General features: G+C 46.6%; 3 protein-coding genes across 5 annotated transcripts in view; 2 read left to right on the top strand and 1 right to left on the bottom strand.

Moving 5' to 3' along the window:
• Positions 1-5,997, top strand: part of LOC147042239 (exostosin-1) — a 29,274-nt gene extending 23,277 nt beyond the window's left edge. Inside the window, exons 7-12 of one of the 2 annotated variants that reach the window (XM_085937819.1) lie at positions 808-926; positions 996-1,091; positions 2,512-2,601; positions 4,502-4,662; positions 4,739-4,910; positions 5,554-5,997. In XM_085937819.1, the coding sequence (XP_085793945.1) occupies positions 808-926; positions 996-1,091; positions 2,512-2,601; positions 4,502-4,662; positions 4,739-4,910; positions 5,554-5,631 (716 nt within the window). In that variant the 3' untranslated portion in view covers positions 5,632-5,997. Of the gene's footprint in view, positions 1-807; positions 927-995; positions 1,092-2,511; positions 2,602-4,501; positions 4,663-4,738; positions 4,911-5,445 lie in introns of both variants that reach the window. The other variant, XM_085937818.1, reaches the window with a different exon arrangement.
• Positions 5,998-10,018: 4,021 nt separating this feature from the next.
• On the bottom strand, positions 10,019-14,176 carry gnpat (glyceronephosphate O-acyltransferase). Its single transcript, XM_085937419.1, has 17 exons — positions 13,959-14,176; positions 13,373-13,564; positions 13,129-13,305; positions 12,933-13,062; positions 12,738-12,865; positions 12,591-12,666; positions 12,366-12,517; positions 12,014-12,144; positions 11,702-11,928; positions 11,516-11,608; positions 11,280-11,435; positions 11,138-11,217; positions 10,934-11,074; positions 10,765-10,864; positions 10,618-10,702; positions 10,484-10,545; positions 10,019-10,421 (listed from the first exon to the last, which is right to left on the bottom strand). Exons 1-17 carry the CDS (start codon positions 13,980-13,982, stop codon positions 10,378-10,380), a joined length of 1,998 nt encoding a protein of 665 aa, XP_085793545.1. The 5' UTR covers positions 13,983-14,176; the 3' UTR covers positions 10,019-10,377.
• On the top strand, positions 14,078-16,006 carry fsaf1 (40S small subunit processome assembly factor 1). 2 transcript variants are annotated; one of them, XM_085937422.1, is made up of 9 exons: positions 14,078-14,331; positions 14,503-14,637; positions 14,713-14,813; positions 14,895-14,954; positions 15,027-15,122; positions 15,197-15,283; positions 15,378-15,403; positions 15,467-15,591; positions 15,657-16,006. In XM_085937422.1, the coding sequence occupies exons 1-8, from the start codon at positions 14,253-14,255 to the stop codon at positions 15,588-15,590; spliced, it is 708 nt and encodes a 235-aa protein (XP_085793548.1). In that variant the 5' UTR covers positions 14,078-14,252; the 3' UTR covers position 15,591; positions 15,657-16,006. The 2 variants fall into 2 exon arrangements, with proteins under 2 accessions (XP_085793548.1, XP_085793546.1); XM_085937420.1 differs by having other exon boundaries at positions 14,082-14,331; positions 15,464-15,591.
• The last annotated feature ends 723 nt before the right edge of the window (positions 16,007-16,729 follow it).

The following is a 16,729-nucleotide window of genomic DNA, read 5'->3' as shown; positions in this document are numbered from 1 at the left end:
CTTTGGCAGGTTTCATGTTAAATATGCAATTTGAGGCTCTGTTTTTAGAGTGTCACAAAATATTGAATAGTATTTTTTATTTTACTGAACGTTCCTAATTGTGCTATTTCCCCAACCTATTTCGTGTCTCGGAGCAAAGCAAAGGGCAGAGCGAGGCGCTCCCATAAATATATCGAAGCCCACCTGAGATCCGGTCAGTGTCAGAGAGATGGATAGAGCAGCACTAAAGAGCACTCCAGCTCCACTTATCCGTGAGCATGCAAGTATTCCCAAACAGGCCAGCCAACACCTGGCACGCCATGTGCCCACGAGTAGCTTACGCGCCGGCTCTCTGGCGCCCCCTTTCATTTAAACTTAACGCTGAAGACTGGTGACACACACTTCTAAAAAAAAAAAAAAAAAAAATCCCACCCTCAGAAAAAAAAAAACTCAACTCCTCCAGTCCATTTAGCCCACGTCGCGGCTCATTCATCAAGCGCGCTCATTTCAAGTTTGGCTCCGCTCGGTAACGTTTCGGTTCCGCGCCAAACGTGACACTTTTTGGGTGATTGAAGCAAATTTGCGGCGCTAACCGAGAGCATCAATACCTGACCAGTTCGGCGGATGATTTAACTGGCGTGCTCGTGTGTTTGTGTGTTACGTGTGTCGGAAAGACAGATGGTAGCTCCGACGCACGCGAGATTTACATTTTTCAAGAATCCTGTAATATATTAAAATGATATCAAAATATGGATCGTAAATAATCAACTATGCGTATGAGTAAATTGTATGAATCCAGTTCAATAACGTTTTGTTTTTTTTGTGTAGGTAAAAGCCCCCCGCCACAGTTCACCGGCGTGATCCATACAGTGAGTCCGCTGCAGTCCCACCCGTCTCCCGTAGTCAAGCTCATCATCGCCGTGGCCAAGTCCAAATTCTGTGCACAGGTGGGTGCGAATACAAGAAAGAGTAGCGGGAAAACTAGAATTCATACCAAATTGTATTTTTTATTCTAGATTGTTGTTCTATGGAACAGCGACAACCCTTTACCTCCCAGGAACAAGTGGCCCTCCACCAGCGTGCCTCTCGCCGTCATCCAAGGACAGAGCAAGGTGACGCCACTCAAAGGAATTTTCTCGTGGCGTATTTCCGTCAAATTCCATATCGAGCGTCTCGTCCGTTTTCCGTCCGGCCTGAGTAAGCACAACATGACCGCCGCCGGTACGAGCTCTAAATCATACCGAGTCGGGTCGAACATGCCGAGCAAGCGCTTTAGCCCCCCGACACATCAATATTATCAGCCGCGGCGGTGCGGGGCCACTCCGGCGGACATATTTCAGCGTCATCAATCACAGCTCAACTCGGCGCGTCCGCATCCGCCGGCTTGACTTTTACGTACGGCTTGTCTCAGACATCCATCCTGCCTCCTTAGCCGTGCCGGAAAATGATGTGCGGGGAGCGCGAAAAGGTGAAAAAGTCACGCCGTTGTAAAATGGGTGTGTGACGTGGCCCCAAAAAAGTGAAAGCCCCTAGAAATTGGCGCTCGGGGATTAACGTGAAGAGGCTCGCAATGGCTACGGGAACCCCCGTGGACGAAGTTCAATATGTATATAGATATGGTCGACAGACTCGTAATGAGGCTTTTGCCGTCTCGCTTGAATTTCACAGCCACGACCCGGGGTGGCATTAAGGGAGGAAAAAAAAAATCCCTCACAGTCGCAGCGGTCGCCGCCTATCGCCAGCCAGTTAATGGCCACGATGCGAGCTGGGGCAAAGATAAGGTCGGAGACCATTGAACCGCTCCAGATCTCGGCAGGATCTAATCTCGGACCAGAGGCGGGGAGGCATCGACGGGGAGCAAGGAAGGGACTGAAATTCTGCTGCCTTCAGCCAATTGATTTCAAAACGCCAGCGCCACGGGGCTAACATTAAACATCATCTAATGTTACTCGCTTACATGATCATTCAAGTGAACGGGGGGGAATCTTGATTACAGCAAAGACGTTTTGGTCAAGACTCTGACCTTGCGGCGATGACTCATTTATTCCACTTTCCGTTTAATTGCGAGTCATCACATTTCACCGCCATGCTTGCGCGCACACCCGGTGACCATAACTCAAATCGGTGGAAATTCAAGATTTTGTTTAGCTTAGCACGATGTGGAAAAAAAATGATGGTGACGTGATTATTAAAATGTTAGATTGTTTTGTTAGTCCTCGCATCAACTTCTAACCCCCGGCGTGGATGTTTTTCCTGATGGAGTCTCCGCAGCGTGCAGCCACTTAAATAATTCACACTTTAATTATAAGTCAATAAGATCATCAGCAGCTAATGGATCCTGGCCCCTCCGCGCTTTGCTAGGTCAAAATGGACGACGGCTTGAGTCAAGAAAAACGCAACCCAAAAAAAACGATTAAGTCGACTGTTTTTATCGATGGACACGCCGCAGCGGAATCAACACATTTTGCTGTGCTTGTTTACTTGACACCAAAAATAAAAAAAATATCTCAAAAAGTCTTTTCTGTTTTACAGACGATGAGTAGTCGTTTTTACCCGCACGACGTTATCGTCACCGACGCCATCCTCAGTCTGGACGAAGACTCGGTTCTCTCCACCAATGAGGTGAGTCGGAAAATATTTTTGCACCCGTTGACGTGAAAAAGGGTCATTTGTAGCACGTGCGTTTCTTTACAATGAGACATCGCCATCTACTGGCCTGGCATTGATATTGCACAATGCGTCATACAGGGAAAAAAAATCACATATTTTAATCCTAATTTTGTTATGATTATTATACCCCAAAAAATGAAGATAAAAATAACCAAATAAAAACTAAGCTTCCTCATTGTGCGATATTGTTGAAAATGCAAGTCGCTCATTGTCGCGAGCCGGCGGCGGCGCAGAAGTTATCGATCGCGGGTGAAATGAGGCAGTCAGTTCACGCTCAGGCATGAACGCCATTCATTAGCGATAAACAAGCAAGCGCTGACCGCTGAGCCAGGGGCGGGAGGTGCCTCCGGGCTTCAAATTTAAATCTTCTAAATCGTTGTCACTTGGAAAGTCACGAGTGGCTGGGTCACAGCGGAGCAAAGCGCGCCATCCATAATGGAACGTGAACATATCTTTCAACTAGAAGAAAGTTTTTATCGATCTGAGCGAGTCAATGCTCACCTTTCCCCACGGCGTGATAATTACACGTGGTGGCCCGGCCAAACAATCCCGACCGGTCGGCGAAACTTTTACGCCCCCCCCCCCCCCCCCCCCCCCCGATTTGTTTTACGGAGGAGGGAGGACACGGATGGAATCTCGGTTGCGCTCGATGAGCCATCACCCTAATTGGCGTGCGGGAATTTGGGCCAAGAGGAGATGAAATAGGCCGAGCGGAATCGAATCACGGGCCACTTCGTAATCAAGCCACTTTAAATAATAACGCTTTGATGTTTTGGCCGTAGCTGAGCGTCTTCGTGTGTCTCGACAGAACACGAGCGCTAATGCGCTGACGTATTTTCATGCGTCCCGGGAGCATAAATGAGCCCGGTCTCTAATATGTGCTCGCCTTCAGCTTGCACATCTTGCGCTCTGTAAACTGTGACGTTACTCCTTTTTATGTGACGCCTTTAAAGCCGCACCAGATTTACAGTCAATACACTGGCCGTATACAATCTCGGGATCCGGGTCGGCCTCGCTAGCATCTGTTAGCTCAGCTCGCTGTGTCCAAACATGCAATGGGAACATGTGGTAATTCCATGAGTTGCCTTTTTCTGTGTTGAATATAAAAATCAGACCAAGGAACTATGTTGAAATGAGGAGCGGAGTTTCATAAAAAAGGGCTTTGCCGCCATCTGGTGGCATCTGCAGATAATTACAAGCATTTTCGGGTGGACTTTTTTTTTTTACCAAGTTTCTTTATAACAGGCCAATTCTACTTTCTGCCATCTAGTGGAAGATAACTTCATTGTTCTGCTCGTCGCTAAAGGTCGCTGGCATAGATAGATGAACACGGATGTATTCATTTAACGTATCAACCGTGCATAAATGGTCATTTTCCGACTAATTAGGTGAAATTGGATCATTTCTTTTGGCACCCCTCGCCGCACTTATCTCTCCCTCACACACGCGCACTTTTCCGAATGTCGCACTTCGGCATTTTCCACCACGTCTCGCCTGTCGCTAATGGAGACAGACAGACAGACGAGGAGGGGCGGGGGCGCGCCTCCGTGCTCAAGTCACACATGCCAAGTGGCATTATTGGAAATGTTTTCATCTCCGATGGCGACGTGATTAAAAGTGCAGCACCTTTTTAATTATTACACAGCCGCGCCAGCCGCAACCTTTTCTATTGTCTGCTCAGCGCACAGATGGCAGGAAATGATTCAAGTTTTTTTTTTTTTTTTTTGCTTTTCACACTCGGATCTAAAACAAGGTGTTAGTATTTATTTGCACTGCTTTCCAATTAAGAGGCCAGATGTGCTCGCTTTGAGCAATACTGTCAAACTGACACGTAACTAAAAAAATGTTCCAGGTGGATTTCGCCTTCATCGTGTGGCAAAGTTTTCCGGAGCGTATCGTCGGTTATCCCGCTCGGAGCCACTACTGGGACGGATCGCGCTCTTGCTGGGGCTACACGTCTAAATGGACCAACGACTACTCCATGGTGCTCACCGGGGCTGCCTTCTACCACAGGTTAGCCGTTCTGGTAAAAAAGACCGTCTTGATCCTCCACGGCGATGCTAACATGTAACGTCGGCGCCCCCTTCAGGTACTACCACTACCTGTTCAGCAGCTACGTGCCCAGCAGCCTGCTAAGTATGGTGGACCGCATGGCCAACTGCGAGGACATCCTGATGAACTTCCTGGTTTCGGCCGTCACCAAGCGAGCCCCCGTCAAGGTCACGCAGAAGAAGCAGTACAAGGAGACCATGATGAGCCAGGTAAGAACCCGAAAAGCGGCCGTTTTGGGATCAACCAAAACACTTTTGGCATATCTGTCCATCACGCCGCCAAAGCTGTCATTATTTTTAATATTGTTACAAGCCCGAGGGCTGATGAAATGAGAAGCGTAAAAAAAAAGGAAATAATGAAAGTATTTCCTGTCTTCATGTTTGATGAGAGCTGCCCGGAAACCCGACGCTCATACTCTCCTAAAAATAAAATATCTTTTGATATCACTATCGGGGGAATTACGACAACGTTTTACAACGTATGCCCTGCGGATAGGAGGAATGGTGAAGATGTCATTATGATGTCGTCATCGGGCTCATCGCCCGTTTCGATCAATATGTCCTTTTCCTACAGAAGCGCAATACGCTTTTAATAATTGCCAAAACCACTTTGGGGGTCACTCGACAATTGATACGTGACGACTCGGCGGAATTGACGGCGTAAATGAGCAGGCAGAGCCCAACCCGAGCGAGAACTAGTACCGCGGACACTTAACGCCCTTCTTATTTTGGGTCCACCCCGAAGGGCTCCAAGTCGTCCCGGTGGGCCGACCCGGACCACTTTGCCGAGCGTCAGACGTGCGTGAACGCCTTCAGTCGCTGGTTGGGCTTCATGCCTCTTCTGCACTCGCAGATGAGGCTGGACCCGTTGCTCTTCCGGGACCAGGTGTCCATGCTCCGCAAGAAGTACCGTGACATCGAGAGGCTGTGAAGGCCCGAGGCAGGAGGTACGCTCGCGCCGGACGACAAAAGGGACCGCATGAACGCAAGCTTTCTTTTCCCCCGTAATCCGAAAAAAGGAAGCGCAACGGTATGAACTCCGGCGCCGTCGACGCGATGGACAATGTTGCTCTTGTACATATACGGCGGCGTTTCGTGTCTGTATGAAGCAAATAAAATCCATGTATGCTACGGAAGTGTCACTTTTTGCTTCCTGGCTTTCTCGGGACGCTTTAATTAGGTACACCAACTGAACAGAAAATATTTTCACAAAAAGCAAACAAGGCAAAAATCAGTACCTATTCAATTGAAAATGCTTCCCGATCCCCCAGCGCCCGCCCCCCCCCCCTCCCCCATTAAGGCGTGAGCATGAATATTAAAATGATTCCACCTTGATCGCAAAGACTCAACCTGAGTAGAATCGACATATTACGGCCGACACGTTGAGCCATAAAATAAATTGATATGATAATCAGATGCGATGTTGTCTTCCCATAGAAGCATTTTTATGCTTATTGCGTTGTTTTGACATTTCGGAGTCCAAGTCTGTTTCCACACCGTGACTTGTCTTTTCCAAACAAGGTTATGCAAGAAAGGTCGTTAGCAAAAAAATATATATCTCACAATATAAGACCTCCTCAACCCCAAGCAGGACAGAACTACAACCTGAAGTAAGACTTCACTAGAACAACCCCCACCTCGAGAATCCAAACCAGAAGTGCAAACAGCTCATTCCCCAAAATCATTTTTCCAACTTGAACCGCCAACCCCCAACCCTCGTGCCCCCCCTTTCCTCCTCATCTTCCTCTCTCTCGCACAATTCTTGAGATCCAATGATGGTGTCCTATTTAGGTCCAAAATTGGAGACTCTCCATCCATCCATCCATCCCGTGTGTGTGTGTGTGTGTGTGTGTGTGTGTGTGTGTGTGTGTGTGTGTGTGTGTGTGCGCATCCACTATGACAAATACGAGGAGACAGGCTTTAATGAAAAACATAGTTGGAGGAAAAGATAGCATATATAGGACACTTGGTTGTGTCGTCACTGAAGCTTCTCCACTCAAAACAAACAAAAGCCCTACCACCTAAATTTCAATGTCGGAAAGACGAAAGGGAGACGAGAGGCCGAGCCGGCTGTCATTTTTCGACGATATCGAATAGGTCGTGATCTCTGTACAGCTCTCTACGACATTTTTGAATTGAAGTTAGTTTGTAATCACGGCGATCATCTCCTCCCACCAAACCGCCACTACAATTTCCGACTCGCACAGATTAGTTCGTTTGGTCACGGCTTCTTCGGCGGCGACGGATTTGAATACTCCGGCGTTCCGCTTCTCTCGCCGATTTACCCCATTTTCCTCGGGGGGTTGGGAGGAGTGTGATTCTTAGGCTGGCGGCCAATCAATGAGCGGCGCCCGGTGCCAAAGTGAATAATCATAAAGATGGAGATGATTTATTCATGACGGGGAGCCTAATGGAGGCGTGACGACGGCGAGAGATGAAAGCGGGAGAGGACGGCGGCCGTCACTTGGGCTCAATCCCAAAACGAGCTGACGGGGACGCTCGCTACGTCGTTTGGGGCCAGCGTCCCGACGTTAGCATGAAAGCCACCCGCGTGTTTATTGGTCCATCCGTTAATATTAAAGCAACTCTATAAAGTGAGCGCATCCATCTGCTTTAAATTTATACCAACCAATTATTCATTAGTCACCATTAAACATTCCGTTCTACGCGTGAATTTTTTTTGGGGGCGTGAAATGATGACATCGTAGTCATGAAATCGGAGAATGCGTGGACCGTCCGACTCCTTTTGTTTTTTTTTTCATTTGAGGCTTGTTCTTTTTTATGAACTGGATGATGTCATCTCGCGGTGACATCATGGTCGACTGCTGGTCCATTTATGAAGCGCCGGGAAGGAACCCCGGTGTCAGTTTGTCACCTTTTTGCGAAATGTCCTTTCTTTTCACTTGAATCCTCCTAAGAAGAAGGAAACAAGCAGCTGGCTCTCGACACCTTTTATGTGCTTCGTTCGTATTTATCTTGTCGTTTTGAACGCTACCGGTGGAGGTCGTTGTTGTTTGTGGCTCTCGAGAGTGTGCTACCTTGCATGCAAATCAAACTGGGAGGGGGAAAAAAAAAAACAGCTATGCCAGAAAAGTTATTTGTTGCGCATTTTCCTTGAACTTTTTCAAGGATGACTGGGAAAATTGAAAGAAAAGCAGCTGCTGCTGCACAATTACAATCCAATAGTCCTTCCTCCCTCGCTTGTCATAACGTACATAATGCAAACTAATGGCCCAAACGGTTCGAACGAGAAAAAAAAAAAATGTTTGCAATCCAAATTGTACTCACTTCAATTCATTTTCATTTGAAAAGTGATTAAATTGGCCTGTTGCTTCTTATGTATCTTCTCCACAGTAAATGAGCAGACCTGCAATACAATAAATAATAACATAGGATAACAAATTGGAATGGGGTTTTTTTTCGCGGCGGATGTGTATTATTACCCACATAAATAAATAAATAAATATAAGAGAGAATGTGTGTAATTAAAAAGATCTTTAAGGGGCCACTAGGGGTCAGTAGAATGCGATTACACAAACAAAGAGGACTTTCACCAATCCACAAATAGCATGAACGCACAAGTTGAAGTCTTTTGCCCCGCCCCATCCGCCGCCGCCGCCTCCGTCGAACAAATCTGCTCTTATCGGAATCTGGCCAGCAATTTCCCATCTACCCGGGCGGCCAGCGCCGCCGCCCTGTGTTAAATCCTACCACGGGAAATCTGACGCTCTCATCTTCAAGAGGACACCGCGGCTCGCGTTTTCACACTGCCGCTGCTTTTGCTTCCTTTCATAACACAAGTGTGTGTGTGTGTGCCCGCGTGTCGGAAATTGACAACGGAAATTGCGTGTGCTGGTCAGTCAGGGGCGTCCGGAAATGAGATGCGGAGGAAGTTGAATTCTAAAAGAAGGAAAACAAATCAACACTACTGTGTTTTTGTGTGTTTTACTGTTGGGAGTGTAAATGAAATGATCAACACAAGTTCTAATGACGTCGTGTCGAGAATGCCAAAAAAAAAGACAAGACCTGCAGAACAGAAAAGAAAAAAAAAAAGGATCCCAAAAAGGTTATTCAAACAAAAATACTTTTAATAGAAGACCAATATCTTCAATAGTTTTCACAGGTTTTTTTTGTTGTTATTTTTCCAAATGACATTCTCGTCTTTGTGAAATTTTTCATCGAAGCCTTTTAAGCTCAATTTATCGTTAATTTCATGAGCGGAAATTGCTCCCCGGTGGCAACATTGGCATCTGTGAGACATTTCCCATTATGATTCTAGTGTGCTTTTAAGTTTGGTTGGCTCTCCTGAACATTAAATTTAAACTACTAGTGCGGCTGGGTTTAGATTGCCTCACACACACACACACACACACACACACACACACACACACACACACACACACACACACACACACACATATATATATTTACGCACACCCAAAGCTGCCAATATATCACAGCCTCCAGGTGTGAAGATTGATGGCATTAAATTGCTTCTATCCAGTATTTTTTTTATCAGGATTTACAGGCCTTGCTGTACGTGGAGCTCTCCAACACCACTCCCGTCCATAAATCATTCCTTTTCACCTTCCGACACACACACACACACACACACACACACATACTCACACACTCGCGGGGACGCCGGGATATGGCTATAACAAGATGGATGATTCGCCGCCCAAGACAAAAAAAAAAAACACGCGTGTACATTTTGACTGGGTAATGGAAAATGTCAATCCGCGTACGAGGAGGGCCCGGCCCCACGTTCACGCCCTTACGCCTGTTGCTCTCATTATGGGGAAATGTCACCTTGTTTCCCCGACTACATGATTACTACATGATTAATTCCGAGGGGGGGAAAAAAAAAAAAAAGGCCAGACGGACAGAAAGACAGCGAGACGGAGGAAAGCTGACGCGTGTCTGGGGAACGTCGCTCTGTCGGTGTCGTCGACGTTCCCGGTGGCCCGACTTGAACCCTGCCAAGTGAATTCACTTTGCTTTCCAACAGGCCGGCGTGGTCCATTTAGAGCGCCTCGTTGTCAGTCGTGAGTGAGTGCACAGAAAGAATCAAGAGCAAAAATGTTTTCAAAGTCGGATTGTTTCTTTTGAAGTTTTTTTTGTTGTTGTTGCAAAAACTCACTTAAACCGCCTCAAATATCCCAACATGTTACTGGGAGAAGATTTTGTACCAGTGAGGCAAGCCTGACCCCTAGTGGTCATTTACGTTTTGTCCCTATTTAACTTTACATTGAATCTTGTTGTGCAGAAGCCCATTTTTTTAAAGATGTTATTGTAAACATACAGCTGACCATGAATAATTGTGTAAAATCTTTAATTATTAGATTCTCTGACCACAACACACACCGACACACATTAGTGAAAAGTACAAAAAGCCCAATTAAAAAAAAAACATATTACCACAAAGATGAGCAGAGGTTTTTTGATATTGAGGTAAATTCACACATTAACCATCAGTTGACAATAAAGAAGTGCACTAACACGAGTCATGGTTGAATCTATACGCTTGCGTAAACATTCAACTTTCTTCTCGGCGCAAACTAATTATTGACCCCGAGGGAAGATGTTAGTCTACCAAAAAAACCTTTTCTTGAATTCAAGTGGTTTGGCTGTCACGCTTGAGTTCCAAAGCGTCCTTCGGTGAAGTTTCACAGCGTTAAAGGCGAGCGGCGGTGACGTTGGGCGGCGGGAGCTTCCCTCCTGCGTAAGAGGTCAGGGGTTAACCTTCTTGTTTAAAATGCTAACGGCCGTCTCCTTCTTACCCAAAGTGTCGACTACGGAGCTGAGTTTCACTTTGTCCACACGCAGACTGTCCTGCTGCACTCTGGTGAAAAAAAAAAATGGATGATTGTTTTTTTGGAATGAAATATTGTACAACTCATTGTATTGTATTGACCTTCTGACGGCGCCCAGTCTGAGCAGAGCGGCCAGGGCGTTCTTGTGCAGGTCGGACGACAACACCTCCGAGTGCCTCAGCCTCCCTGCCACGCACGAGAGCGTCCACGTGAAAGGTTCGCGTATGCCAAACAAAAACACCACCCACCTGCCAGTAAATGTTTGATGATGAACCGGCGCACGGCATGGCCGAAGGACTTTGGCGTCAGCTCCTCGCCGGCCGTCTCCAAAAGGAAACCACAAATCACCTGCGCGCACGTTTCAAGTTCAGTACATTTTTAATCAAACACAAATTCCCTCCTTGGAGGTATCTTCACCAGGTATCCTTGCAGGAAGGGCTCTAGCACGCCCGTGAGGAAGTCCAGGGTCCTCTGCCCCTGTTTTGTCACCTCCACGTCGTGCTGGGAGACCTGCAGCGCTCCGGTCTTCTCCAGCAGGTAACACGCCTCATCAAAGTCCTACAAAAATTATTCATCTAAGTAAGATCGAAAAAAAACCTGGGTTTCTTCAGTGATGCTCACCTGCACGGTGGCTCCGGCACATAAGATGAATTCATTCGAGAAGACGTCCCTCAGGAATCTGAAGCGCTCAAATATTTCCTCTACAAAGGTAGATGGTAATCATAGAACAGAAAATAAGATTTTTTAAAAAATGGCTACTCACGTTTTCGCACGGAGGAAGCGGCGCCGACGGCCAAGGCGAGCAGCGCCGGTCTCAGGAAGACGTGTAGTGCCTGGTTCCTGTAGGAGGCGCAAGAGAGCACCAGCACTGCCCGGCTCAGGAGCTTCTCCTCCGGGGAGGAGGCCGCGTTGTCCGCACCTGGTGTGTTACGACAAATAGTGAGTCTGCATCCCCCCAAAAAATTTAAAAACTGCCGTGCACACTCGGCACAAACGAACCTTGTTCCAGGTGAACGCGGCCCTCAGAGACCTTCACCAGACCTCCGTGCAGGGCGAGGCTGGACGACACCACCTCCGATGGACGTACGTGGTCTGAAGGAGGGGAATTCAAACAAAGAAGGTCAAAACACTTTGTGCCGATGAATGGCGTCATTGTCGCCGTGACGACAAAGCATCTCAGTGTACCGGGCCAATGGAGGAAAGCTCCGTACTGCCGGGAAAGGTCGCGCAGCCACACGACTCCTCGGGTCAGCTCCTTCAGCGTCAACGGCGCCTCCTCCTTCTGCAGCAGCAGAGTGGCCAGGAGGACCCAGGGCTTCAGTACCGAGTTCTCCTCCTGCGTCCTCACCAGCCTGTAGGCGGCGCTGTTCACAAAGCGCACAATGTCCTCACTGGGCCTCGCCGGGATGTGTCTTAAAAAAAAAAAAAAAAAAAAGTAAGTACGCACAACATTACACGACATCTTGAGGCAGCTATCCATATTTCTAAACTTGTTACCTGGGCGTCAGAATATATTGACAGCGGTCCACGTGGCCTTGGGCTAAACTCCGGACCGACACTGGTTGACCAAAGTAAACGTGGATGCTGCCATAGTCTTCACGCAGAATCTTTCTGGCCTTAAAGAGACCCTGGCATCAAAGAGAAGGTAAAACAGTCAAAAAAAAATATTTCCCCAAAAGGAAAATGTATCAACAATGTCCGTAAAATGCCACTAGGTGTCACTGTTGCCCTGCAAACAACTTGCTACCTCTTCAATGACGTCAAAAGGTGAGTCCTCGTTTCACTTTATTTTCACTACGGTGTCCTAAACATCCATCCATTATTTCTCAGAAAATAAAAGTCAACTCACCGACGTGGACTCTTTGGGTTTGGGAACCCCGAGAAGCTCCCGGGCGTAAAGGGCCTCCTCCAGGATCCTCTCGTAGCTGATGCTGACCGGTATCAAGCAGATGTCGTACACCTCGCCCTTGAGGAAAGGCTCCATCACGATGTTCAACAGGCCTTGACCAGAGCACACGCCGCACATTTGAAAACCTTTTGGTAAATATCACTCTTTTTGTTTTTTTCTTCTTACCCAACTTTGGCGTTAACGATTTTGCCGTTCGACTTCGCGTGCCCTCGAGGAAAAACTCAACGGGGGCGTACCCATTCTGAAAAAGACAGTCGATCCAATAAGTGAGTCGTTTGGGGTCTTTGAAGAAATTTTCGCTTTGTTCCTTACCTTGACAATGGTCTTGACGTATTCGGAAAAGACGGCCCAATACAATTTGTCGCCACCGAACGAGCGTCGGATGAAGAAGGCGCCGGACATCCGTAACATCTCGCCCACAAATTTCATCCCCATGAAGTCTGTTTGGGAACAAACGGGTGTTAAGTGTTTTCTCGACAGGGCCTCGTGTAATCTGTTCCAATTTACCCATTCCGGCGGCGATGACGGGCAGCGAGAGGTCGTAGGTGTACAGGATGTAGGACATGAGCAGGAAGTCCATGTAGCTGCGGTGGCTCGGGAGGAGAACCACCGGGTGCTCCTGGATGGCTTGCTGGAGCTAAAAGCAAGGAGCTTGTTAATTCCAATAACCGATGAATCGGGCGATGAATCGGCTGGCGCTCACTCTCTGGATGCCTTCCTCGTTAACGCTGACACTTCGAAACAAGGTCTTGAACACCTTGCTGAGGGTGAAGGCGAAGAAGCGAACCGTGCTGAGCTGCAGGCGATGAGCCATCTCGTCCAAGATGGCTAACGCCTCCCCCTGGACATCGTCCGGCGCTTTGCCCGTCTCGTTGGCAACCTTGGGGGGGGAAACAAGGCTTCGAATTCAGGATCGGTTGAATTGATTTGAAAGAGGCCATTTTTACCTGACGGATGACATATTGGACGTGATCCGAGTGCAGCGCGGCGGTCTTGAGCGTGTCCGGCGTGCACGGCGTCAAGCCTTTGTAGAGGACCGGCGTGAAGCATTTGACGGCATATCTGAGGTCGCTGGAGTTCCGGCGTTCCTCCAGGATGTCTTCAAAGTCATCTCGCTTTTTCAACATGGGATCTCTACGCTGAATAATAGTAATCCGATGGAAGCATTATTTCCACATTTTGTTGACTCCATCATAGGAAACACTTTTGTTTTTGTCAAAGAAATAACCAGAAATTGCAGAAACATTCAATATCTTAATAATGACATCTTAATCAAGCGTGTAACTTAAAAATCAATAAAGTTCACAGTAACAAACAGGTAATAAAAAGGAAGAGATAAAACCAGACCAAATGTTGTAACATTAACATAATGTACAGTTTGGATGTGTGCGTCATTTAAACTGTGTTATTGTAAGATTATGACCGGTGGAGATAATCTGCTCTGCTAAATGGAGAAACAACTCAAATGTCAAATGCCACACAGATCAAATCGAGTTAGCTTAGCCTCCACGCTAATCGAAGACGTTGACATACCGAGTAAACCTCTTTAGATTCCATCCTTACTCACGCGAGCACCCAGGCTGCATCCAGTAAGGCTTTTTATTGGGTTTTTCCGGGTCTTTAATGGATAAAATACAAACGCACTATCAGCTGCCAGACGAGAAAGTTCACATGGGCGTTAGCTTCCACTTCCGGCATTTTGAAACGCGCCTACGGTAGCCGAGGTAGACCAAACCGCACCGCGTCGTAACCACGCGTGTTGCTATAGTCGAGTCGACTGCCCTCGTCTGTGTTTTAACATAAGCATATTAATTGATAAATGTTAAAATGAAACCTGATACTAATGAGGCTGTTGACGATGACTGTGCTTTATTGGAACAAGTTTTGGATACGTTATACGACATCGGTAAGTACAGCTAGGTAGCTAGCTTTCGGGCTAGCACGTTGAATGTACTTCACCAATGTTGACTCTTAGCTGAAGTTAGTTTAATTTTAACTTTATTTTTATAGTTATTCTAATAATGATTCTCAAAATGGGGTGCAAATATAGTCAACTATGTTGTATTTTGATATTCAGGTTCCGTGAAAACGAAGAAAAAGAAAAAAAGATGCCAGGAAGAAGCTAGTCCTGAAGAAGTTGCTAAAGTTGAGACGTTTGATGAAGACCAAGGTGGAGGACAGAAACCCTCTGAGGTGACTGTCCACAATCAAGGTACACAATTGCAGACAATATTCCAGTTTTAAAGATGCACAGACATTTTATACAAGTCATTTTATTATATCACAGGTCCAGCTGTAAAGCCGGTGAGTGAGGTGGAGGTGGTGACCTTTCAGGACCCTGCCAAGAGACAAAAGATCCAACAGATGCCTGCTGGAGATGAAACCATTGTAAGTTCCTTCTGTCTTGCTTCCCCTCACTTGACATGTTAATGATATCACTTCAAATGGCCTCTCTGTTTTCATCCTCAGCCTCAGAAGACTTCAGAAATGAAGCAGAGTGCTCCACAACAGGGTGTCAGTTTTGAGAAGGTAAGTGATTTCATGTTTTTGGTTCAATTGGCTCGGTGATGTATATTTATCTGGTCGCTGTGTGCGCGTTAGACTCGACTGGAGGTGCATCGCTTCGGCATCACAGGCTACAAAAAGGAGCAGCAGCGGGTCTATGAGAAGGAGAGAGCCATCATGTTGGGCGCACGAGTAAGAAGAACCTCAACGTGACGTGAATTTGCTTGTGGTCGCCACGTGACTTGCTTATTGACTCGCCCTGATAGCCTCCCAAGAAGAGCTATTTGAACTACAAGGTGCTGCAGCAGCAAATCAAGGACAAGAAGACGGCACAAAAGGAGGCGGGGAAGTCGGTAAGACCTGGAGGATGTTCAGAAGTCCTAAAAAAAAAAAAAAAACAACTGTCTGTGAAATTCTTCATGATCGATGGCTTCTTTTGTTTTGTAGGACTCAAAGAAAAAGAAGACTCCAAGGTATGTGAATTTAGCACGTAATGCTCAAACATGATCTTGATGCCAAAGGTCTGTCCCCAGCAGGGACAACAAGAAGACGCCGGCGTCCTCGGCCCCCACGGGTCATGTGGGCCGCTTTAAGGACGGCGTATTGATCCTCAGCCAAAAGGACATCAAGACCATGAAGAGCAAGATGCAACGCAAATGAGGTGGGTGGCGAGCGCAGCACACTCATCCGGAGAATTTGGGGTCTCAATTGTTTGTGTGTTTGCAGGCAAAATGGGTTTTTTTCCCATGTGGAGGAAGGAAGGATTCAGACTCGCAGTATAAAGATGGCGTCAGGATTTTGGGCAGCGCCTTTGACCTCAACCCAGGTGAGGTCGCATCTGACACGGACCGACAATGGATTTACCTAAAATGAATTTTTAAAAGTAGACAGAGTTGAAATCATCAGAAAGTCTGGCGCCACTTAAAGTTTTAGTGTAGCAAACAAACAAATGCTGAGGAAAGAACTCTGTGCACCAAACTGGACACTTCTTTTGTCTTTATATCATCACAGGTCATTTATTTCTCTTTTTTTTTTTTCTTGTTATACAAACAACCCAAAAGAAAACATTGCGTGTGTATTTGTCTTTTTCTTCTGCTCATATGTATAGATATATATGTATATAAACCATTTAGTCGTACAAAACATTCACAGCTTGGCAAAAGAAGGGAGCGGGGCTTGACGGCGTTCAAAGAATAAATCGTAAAAGGAAATAAATGCTAATTGAGCTCTATACACTTTGGAATAGAAACAGCAGCAACCTGGACGGCAAACAAACTGATGAGGAGGAACCACGTACTAAAACAAAAGATATTTACAGACTTGCTCAATAAATAATTTCCAATATCAGGGCATGCACCCCCCCCCCCCCTCCCCAAATACAGCACCGTACATTTCAATAAATATGTAAAGTTTAAGACATTCATTTTGTGAGGTAAAGGGACATGCTGCTAACACCGCAGTGAGCAACTTTTACAAGTTAGCATGTCACGGGCTTCCAAACAGCTCCAGTCAAACCCTTTGACAATAGATGTAGCTGTGGACAAAAGTATTGGGTCACCTTCCAAAAGTGAGAAATAGAGACTAAAAAATGTTTTTTTGTGGGTAAGAGGTCAAGGCCTGAGAAGATGGTCTGGATTGGATGTGGTGGTCTTCCACTTGTGTTGACCTTCTCCCCAAAATGTTCCCACAAAAGAGGAAGGCATGTATTTGTCCAAAATAAGATGGATTCATCAATAAGAGGTGTGTCCCAACACTTTTGTCCATATCAAAGACTGTATTTGAAGATGACAGGTGTCATG

This window comes from Syngnathus leptorhynchus, chromosome 18 (assembly GCF_054491065.1).
Source record: "Syngnathus leptorhynchus isolate UIUO chromosome 18, UIUO_Slep, whole genome shotgun sequence".
Classification (NCBI taxonomy): domain Eukaryota; kingdom Metazoa; phylum Chordata; class Actinopteri; order Syngnathiformes; family Syngnathidae; genus Syngnathus; species Syngnathus leptorhynchus.
The sequence above is the reverse complement of the archived record's forward strand: the minus strand, read 5'-3'. Positions and strand labels throughout refer to the sequence as shown.